Source organism: Galeopterus variegatus, unplaced genomic scaffold (genome assembly GCF_000696425.1).
Source record: "Galeopterus variegatus unplaced genomic scaffold, G_variegatus-3.0.2 Scaffold6709, whole genome shotgun sequence".
Lineage (NCBI taxonomy): Eukaryota > Metazoa > Chordata > Mammalia > Dermoptera > Cynocephalidae > Galeopterus > Galeopterus variegatus.
The window spans coordinates 19,954-29,480 of NW_007732820.1; the positions used below are offsets into that span (position 1 = coordinate 19,954).

A 9,527-nucleotide genomic window follows, 5' to 3' on the forward strand; every position below is an offset into this window, starting at 1 on the left:
AAAGGAAGATGTGTGTGAAGCAGGGAGACCAAAGACAAGGTAGAACCTACAAGCTCAAGACTGTGTTCACCTCTTACAGCCTCCAGCACTGACATTGATGATGTGAGTGTTCTGCAGGAGAAGCTGGTGTTCTTTGCTAATCGAACTAAACACGTCTGGCCCAGAAGTCAGAGAAGCTGGAGGAGGATCCAGTCCCACACCAGAGAGGTGATCCAGCAGAAAAATGAAAATGTACATGAACTGCAAATCAACACATTTTAAAGCCACCACAACTGAATCAACAGAGGAAAAGGGGATTTCATCTAACTACAAATAGTTTACTGTGGCTGGAGTGGCTTATGTTCATGTGGGGATATAAGGCGGTTAGGGTGGAGGGTAAGGTGGGAGGAGTGAAAGATGATCCAAGGGCCTTAAATCAAACAAGATCATTGAAGAGGTTTTACAATCCAGGACAAAGTGTCTGACTGGATCCTGATGGCAATGGGGAACACTGACCTTGATTGACTCTCCAATCTTCATTTCAAAAATTGCAAAACTATTAGCATAACATAATCTTCCCTAGATCTCAGCTATCCCCATCCTTCCTTCCACTCACAATCATATCCACAAACTGCTCAGCCTTCCCGTACATTCTTACTGCCTTAATGACTCTACCTGGAGTACATTTCCCTACACCCTTTCCCCCTTCAAGTTTGATCTCCTTTGTGAATACTTCCCTAAGCAGTAGTCCTCCCAGCAGGATAGAAGTGATCACACTATGTGTCACTACACTGTGACCATCTGAGGACAGAATCCTAATCTATATAACCAAAATGTTCCCACTGCTTAGCACAGTTTCTGGCACTTGAAAGATACTCAATAGATGCTTATTGATTGAATCAAGTTCCTCTCACCAAACACTTTGTTTATATGTTTTTTCAATTGTCTTAGTGCGTTTGATGAAGTGGGCTTCTGATCACTGTCAGACATAGAGAGGCACCAGATTTCTCAGCATTCTGTATTTGAATAGAGAATTAAGAAGCAAGACTAAAAGCTTCTAGCATCCCTCAGAAAAGTGTCTACATACAGACTCAAGTTATCAAGAGGGAAAGAAACATCATTCCTTTTCCAAGGTCTGCTCCAAGGTATCATTCAGCCTCTTATTCTTTACCAAAAGGTCTTCATCATTCTTTTTTATAAGGCCTTCCTTATCACCATTGATATTTGTAATGTCCATAGGACTGCCTGTCTCGTCACTGAGCCAGTTATAGTGATAAAGAGGCTTCAGTTTTTTGATGTAGATGAGCTTAAACCATCTTCGGAAGGTTTGTTTAACAGCTGAGGAGGTCATTGTAATGACTATATCCATAAAGACATTGCGGGTTATTTCTGCCAACTCCTTGATCACAGGGTCCTCATCCTGGAGCACTCGTTGAATAGCTGTAAAAGCAGAAGGGCCATTAGTGCAAGGCATTCATCCCTCTATTAGAATTCAAGAAGCTCTCAGGGCTGGCCCGGTGGCGCACTGCTACAGTGCGCCGCTTGGGAGCGCTGCGGCGCTCCCTCCGAGGGTTCAGATCCCACATACAGACCGGTTCCCGCTCACTGGCTGAGNAATAGATAATTTTACTACAGTCTGATAAAAGCAATGGTAGGTATAATCACAGGGTGTTAAGGCAAAACATAGAACCCACCCAACTTGATTAAGGGGGTTGGAAAATGCATCCCAGACATATCAGTCAGTGTTCAATTAGAGAAGCAGAACCAGGGATTTGACCTTATGCAATTGTGGGAGCAAGTTGAGTACTTTCTGAAGGCCATCGTCTTCCTATCTGTTGCTGGAGCTTGCAATCTGTAGGGCTGGCAGGTGGGAAAGGAAGATGTGTGTGAAGCAGGGAGACCAAAGACAAGGTAGAACCTACAAGCTCAAGACTGTGTTCACCTCTTACAGCCTCCAGCACTGACATTGATGATGTGAGTGTTCTGCAGGAGAAGCTGGTGTTCTTTGCTAATCGAACTAAACACGTCTGGCCCAGAAGTCAGAGAAGCTGGAGGAGGATCCAGTCCCACACCAGAGAGGTGATCCAGCAGAAAAATGAAAATGTACATGAACTGCAAATCAACACATTTTAAAGCCACCACAACTGAATCAACAGAGGAAAAGGGGATTTCATCTAACTACAAATAGTTTACTGTGGCTGGAGTGGCTTATGTTCATGTGGGGATATAAGGCGGTTAGGGTGGAGGGTAAGGTGGGAGGAGTGAAAGATGATCCAAGGGCCTTAAATCAAACAAGATCATTGAAGAGGTTTTACAATCCAGGACAAAGTGTCTGACTGGATCCTGATGGCAATGGGGAACACTGACCTTGATTGACTCTCCAATCTTCATTTCAAAAATTGCAAAACTATTAGCATAACATAATCTTCCCTAGATCTCAGCTATCCCCATCCTTCCTTCCACTCACAATCATATCCACAAACTGCTCAGCCTTCCCGTACATTCTTACTGCCTTAATGACTCTACCTGGAGTACATTTCCCTACACCCTTTCCCCCTTCAAGTTTGATCTCCTTTGTGAATACTTCCCTAAGCAGTAGTCCTCCCAGCAGGATAGAAGTGATCACACTATGTGTCACTACACTGTGACCATCTGAGGACAGAATCCTAATCTATATAACCAAAATGTTCCCACTGCTTAGCACAGTTTCTGGCACCTGAAAGATACTCAATAGATGCTTATTGATTGAATCAAGTTCCTCTCACCAAACACTTTGTTTATATGTTTTTTCAATTGTCTTAGTGCGTTTGATGAAGTGGGCTTCTGATCACTGTCAGACATAGAGAGGCACCAGATTTCTCAGCATTCTGTATTTGAATAGAGAATTAAGAAGCAAGACTAAAAGCTTCTAGCATCCCTCAGAAAAGTGTCTACATACAGACTCAAGTTATCAAGAGGGAAAGAAACATCATTCCTTTTCCAAGGTCTGCTCCAAGGTATCATTCAGCCTCTTATTCTTTACCAAAAGGTCTTCATCATTCTTTTTTATAAGGCCTTCCTTATCACCATTGATATTTGTAATGTCCATAGGACTGCCTGTCTCGTCACTGAGCCAGTTATAGTGATAAAGAGGCTTCAGTTTTTTGATGTAGATGAGCTTAAACCATCTTCGGAAGGTTTGTTTAACAGCTGAGGAGGTCATTGTAATGACTATATCCATAAAGACATTGCGGGTTATTTCTGCCAACTCCTTGATCACAGGGTCCTCATCCTGGAGCACTCGTTGAATAGCTGTAAAAGCAGAAGGGCCATTAGTGCAAGGCATTCATCCCTCTATTAGAATTCAAGAAGCTCTCGGGGCTGGCCCAGTGGCGCACTGCTACAGTGCGCCGCTTGGGAGCGCTGCGGCGCTCCCTCTGAGGGTTCAGATCCCACATACAGACCGGTTCCCGCCCACCGGCTGAGCGGGGGGCAGGGGCAGCACCGAGGGGTGCAATCCCGTTGCCGGTCCCGGTCCGGTACGGGCGCGACACTGAGGGTTGCGATCCGTGGCCAGACACGAAAAAAGACAAAAAGGAAAAAAAAAAAAAGAATTCAAGAAGCTCTCAGGGCTGGCCCGGTGGCGCACTGCTACAGTGCGCCGCTTGGGAGCGCTGCGGCGCTCCCTCCGAGGGGTCAGATCCCACATACAGACCGGCTCCCGCCCACCGGCTGAGCGGGGGGCAGGGGCAGCACCGAGGGGTGCAATCCCGTTGCCGGTCCCGGTCCGGTACGGGCGCGACACTGAGGGTTGCGATCCGTGGCCAGACACGAAAAAAGACAAAAAGGAAAAAAAAAAAAAGAATTCAAGAAGCTCTAACCCCTCTTCCCTTTGCCCCTCCTTCCACTCCCTCCCCCCCATTTCATTACTTTGACTAATAGCATTCAGGAATTGTTATTCTCTATTCCTACCAGATCCTATTAAAAGAACAATGGAAATATTTACTAAACATTTCATGAGTACCTATTATGTGCTGAGCATTCTGCTAGACAGCATAAACATATATTCATGAAGATGGTCATAAATATATATAATATATTATTATATTATATTAGTCATAATAATGAGAAAAATTGCAATCAGCCTAAATGTTCATTAACAGGAAACTGCTTAAAAATTAGGAATATCATGGGCCAGCCCCATGGCTCACTCAGGAGAGTGTGGTGCTCCCACCACAGGTTCTGATCCTATATAGGGATGGGCGGTGCGCTCACTGGCTGAGCGCGGTGCGGGCAACACCAAGACAAGGGTTGCGATCCCCTTACCGGCCAAGAAAAAGACAAAAAAAAAAAAAAAAATTAGGAATATCATAAAATGAAATAGTCTATACATATCAATGTAATAATGTAGACCCACATTTCCTGTCATGGAAAGAGGTTTATGATATAAGGGTAAGTGAAAAAAGTTATAAAACAATTATGATAGTTTTAAAAATAAATAGTTACTTATATTCTTTAGAAATATATGGGAAAATACATATACCAAAATGCTAACATCATTATATCCAAATAATGGGCTGTGGACAACCACTATTTTATTTTTTATTAAAAGAAATAGAGAGGAAAACAAGGAAGATTTAGAAAAGAGAGGAGGAGGAGCAGAAAAAGGAGGAGAAGAGAAGGAAGAAAAAGGTTATGAGAAAGATGAAGGGAGAATTCTAGTGCTTGCTATTTAGCAGGCAGTCAAATATGTGTTCAATGAATGAGTGAGTGAATGAATGAATGAATGAAAAAGGAAAGAGGATAATGATGTGTCCATGTAGGTTCACCAATTGTAACAAATGTACCACTCTGGTGGGGGATGTTGGTAATGGGGAAGCTATGCGCGTGTGGGGGCAGGAGGCATCTGGAAAATCTCTGTACGTCTAAGCTTGATTTTGCCATGAACCTAAAACTACTCTAAAAAATAGTCTATTAAAAAAAAAAAAAAGATTCATACCCTGATGGGGCTTTAGAGAGAAGCTAAGAGAGATATCTAAGACCCAAGCATTTTGGTAGAGTAACATTACCCTTCTTTAATTCCCTCCTCTGCAAATGTATTGTACATTGCTATCTACTAAAATGTACATTCTCAGAGGGAAGAGACTTTGCTTTATTTGCTTCTGTATCCCCAGCATCTAGAATAGTGCTATCATGTAGGAGATGATGGAAAAATACATGCTGGATGAATGAGTGAACAAATCCTCAACTTTCTGTAGTTCCTAAGGGCTCTAGGATGATAGTTAGGTCTCAGACAATGAAAGAGATAAATGGAGAGATACACTGGGAGAGAAAGAAAGAGAAAAGAATAGAAAAAGACAAAAGATCCCCTTTCATTGATTCTCCCCTAACCACCCATCCTTCACTACTTCTTTCCTGCCATCCTTGCACCCTTATAGAACTGTTACATGACAAGAATCACAAATAAAAAGTTTATTTAGATCTATGTGTAAAGATTTCATTATAACCTCAATACTTACCCTCAAGCATGACTTCAATTTCATCTCTGAGTAGTAAATGGCAACCTGATTTTGCCAGGTACCCTATGCAACAAAGCAAAATTAAAGTTACCCAAGATACATTATGAGTATACATTTTCTGATATCTGGCTACTTTCTCTGGTTTCTCATAAACAAAGCATGTCTAGATTACCCTTGAGTCTTCCTCTGGTGCTTTCAAATAATTATTATTTAATAAAACTGTTTACTAAATGAGCACAAATCATACTGTACAGCTCCATGAATGACCACAAAATGAACACACCCTCCTAGTTACCACCTAGATCATTAAAAAGAATACTAACAGCATCCCAGAAGCCTCCCTCGAGACACTCCTAATCTCCTCCACCTTTCAGAATACATTCTTTTGTGTCTGCCTTCTTTTGCTTCACCTTCTGTTGTGACTCATCCATGTTCTTTCATGTAGCAATGGTTCATTCATTTTCATTGCTACATGGCAGAAGCTGGCCAATAACGTTTCCTTGAAACAGCCACGTGCATTGGCTTATTTGTTTATATATTATGTGTAACTTCTTTTACCTTAAGACAGCAGAGTTTAGTATTTGCAAAGAGACCATATGCACTCAAAACCTAACATATTTACTATTGGCTCCATAACAGAAAGAGTTTGCTGAATCCTGCTATTCCATCTTATGAAAGCAGCATTTTTCATCCATTCTGCTGATGATGGACATTTGTGTTATTTCCAGTTTGGGGCTGCTGTGAATAATGATGTTGTAGGCATTCATGTATATGAATTTTGGTATGTATTTGAATAATTGCTGTTTGGCAGGTAATAGATATGCTTATGTTCAACTTTAATGGTTACTGCCAATAGTTTTCCAAAGCATTTGTGCCAGTTTTCACTCTGCCAACATTGTATGAGCATTTCCATTGCTCTGTCCCCTCTCCAACACTTGATATTGTTAATCTTTTTCTTTTCAGTTATTCTCATGGGTTCGGTGGTAGTATCTATCACATTGTGATTTTAATTTGCATTTTTTTGAGACGATTAATAGAATTTTGTATATTTATTGGCCTTTTCAATATCTTCTTTTGTGGAATGCTTATTCAAGTAAGTCTCTTGCCTCTTTATATTGAGCTGTCTTTTTTTTCTTATTTATTTGTAGGCATTTTTTATTCTGGATACTAATATTTTTAGTGTTATATGCCTTTCAAATATCTTCTCCCATCCAAAGCCTAAACTTTTTCATTTGTATTGGTTTTTCAATGATGTCTCTAATTTTAATGTAGTCCAATTCATCATCTTTTCATTTTTGGTTAGTGGATTTTTGAGTCCTGTTAGAAAATCTTTGCCTGTTCTAAGGTCATAAAGATATTCTCCTATGTTTACTTCTAGGAGATTTATTATTTTACCATTCACATTTAGATCTATAATCCAAGTGGAGTTATGTGGCATGAAGTGGGGGTCAAATATCTGTGTAATTGACCCTGCCCCTACTGCTTGGCAAGGTCACCTAATCATAAATTATGTGTGGGTCAGTGTCTTGACTCCATTCTGTCTGTCTGTCATTGTGCCACTACTGTTCTGCCTTAATGCATGTGTCTTTATATCCTGTGGTATGTCTTTCAATTCTGTGGTTCTTCAAATTAACTTCACTGATCTTAAGCCTTTAAATTTTAGAATCAGCTTGCCAAATTTCACACACACCCAAAACCCCTGCTAAGATTTTGTTTTGAATTGCATTAAATTCGTATAGATCCATTTAGATCTATGTAGAACTGACATTGTTACAATATTTAATCTTTCAATTCATGAACATAATATATCCCTCTATTTAAGTCTTTTAAAAATTTTCTCAATGTTTTCTAGTGTTTTGTGTATCAGTTTTGTACATCTTTCCTTAGTTTTATTTTGAAGTAGTTGACAATTTCTGGTGCTACTGTATTTTGTATTGAAAAATATTTTGAGTTTCTAATTGTTCATTGCTCGTGTATAGAAATCCAACTGATCTTTGCATATTGAGTTTGTATGTAGAAAACTTGCTTAACTTATTTATTAATTTGAGTAGTTTTTCTGAATTCTTGCTCATGTTGTAAATATGCAATTGTTTATCTGCAAATTTTGAAAGTTTTATTTTCTTTTATTCAAACTTAGACATTTTATTTCTTGTTATTGCCTTATTTCAGTACTGGAAAATTCTTGGCCATTATCTCTTCAAATAGTTCTTCATTCTCTCCCCTCTCTCCTTTTAACTATGTCTCATATTATCTTATGCTTTTTCATATTTTCTATTTTTATTTTTTCTAGCTTTGATCTTGAGGCTGAATATTTTATTCTGACATCTCTTTCTCTAATTCTCCCTTAAGCTCTTTCTAATCTGCTGTTAATTTCATCCAGTGAGTTTTGTATTCCACATTTCATCTTATTTTTAAATTTAATCTTTTGAATACATTGATCATATTTATTTTAAAGTTTGTATTTAATTTTGTCAATAACTACATACTCCGGATTCCATTTCTATTGTTTTTTTCCTTGTAGTTAAAAAGTAAATCTTTCTATGTGTCTGATTATTTTTGATTAAATGTTAGATATTATGTATGAAATTTTGTGTAGATAATTCGAGTCTCTGGGAAATCTGTCTTCTCTCACTAGGGATTTATTTTTACTTCTGTCAATCTGTTAGGCTAGAGGTATATCTCCTTAATCAAGCAGGGAATTAGATATTCAAGGCCTCAGTCATTGTGAGGGGTGCTCTATTTCCAATTTACTTTTACTCTGAGGGTAGAGTCATTAGAAATCCCATCTGAAAGCCCATCTACTAGGATTCCTTCTCATTGTAAGCCTGCTCCAAGTTTTGTTCCTCCAGCACAGTGAGACAGGTAAAATTTCTGCATTTTTCAGCCTCTCAGATACTTTTTTTTTTTTTTTTTTGCATATAGAATTTGCAGAAACTAAAAAGGAAAATAATGTTCAAATGCTAGGCCTACTTCTTTTGGCTTCTCTTCTGTTCTGGATCACTGTCTCTATAAAAGCTCTCTAATGTCATCAGAAAAGTTCTTAAAATATTTTTTCCCACTTTTCTAGTTGTTTTTATCAGGAGGCATGCCTAAAACTAATTAGCCAACTATTGCTAGAAGCAGAAATTTAAAATGACATTTAATCTCAAAAATGAAAAAAATGTTACAAAGAATTAAACACCTTTGATGTCCCAGACGCTCTGCTTTATTATAGTTAATCCTTGCATCCATTTTGTAAAGCTGTTCTTATTACTATGATTTTACACATGATAAGACCAAAATTACTAGAGATTAAGCAACTTGGTAAAGGTCACATGGCCTGGTGAGTGTTCATTCTGAGATTTGAATGCAACCTTACTATTTTTATTATTATTTGTGTAATCAGAAAATGAAATGTATTTTTTAAGGTGTAGAACATGGTGTTTTCATATACATATACCTAGTGAAAGAAATACTAGAGTAAAGCAAATTAACATATGCATCATCTCACAGTTACCTTGTGTGTGTGTGTGTGTGTGTGTGTTAAGAAAACCTAAAAGTTATTCTCTTAGCAAATTTCCAGTATATGATACAATATTATTAACTATAGTGCTCATGCTGTACCTTAGATCTCTAGACTTATTTATCTTACATAAATGTAACTTTGTACCCTTTGATCTACATTTCCCATTTCTCCCTCCCCCATCTCTGGTAGCCACCATTCTACTTTGTGTTTCTATGTACTTGACCTTTTTTTTTAGATTCCACATATAAGTGAGATTATGCAGTACTTTGCTTTTTGTTTCTGGCTTATTTCACTTAGCATAATGTCCTCTAGGTTTATCTAAGTTGTCTCAAATGGCGGGATATCCTTTGTTTATCTGACACTTAACCAACATTTTGTATTTTTCCTCTGCTTCAGTCACAATAATGACTACAAAAATCATAGTAATCAATCATTTTCATAATACAATCTACAAATAGTAAAGCTCAAGATACTCTTTTTGGTAGGTGGAGCATGGGCTTTAAAATTTAAAAATAATGCTTGTAATGAAAACTTGTGTTGTGGGG

The 9,527-nt window shown here is 38.5% G+C and overlaps 1 protein-coding gene across 1 annotated transcript in view; it reads right to left on the reverse strand.

Annotated features, from left to right (window-relative positions):
- Nucleotides 1-1,096: 1,096 nt before the first annotated feature.
- The window catches only part of MROH9 (maestro heat-like repeat family member 9), a gene marked incomplete at its 5' end in the record, with an annotated part of 74,203 nt that continues 65,772 nt past the window's right edge, over nt 1,097-9,527 (reverse strand). The window contains 4 exons of the mRNA XM_008591155.1: nt 1,097-1,419; nt 1,929-2,091; nt 3,002-3,270; nt 5,478-5,622. Coding sequence (XP_008589377.1) covers nt 1,097-1,419; nt 1,929-2,091; nt 3,002-3,270; nt 5,478-5,622 — 900 coding nt within the window. The remainder of the gene's footprint in view (nt 1,420-1,928; nt 2,092-3,001; nt 3,271-5,477; nt 5,623-9,527) is intronic.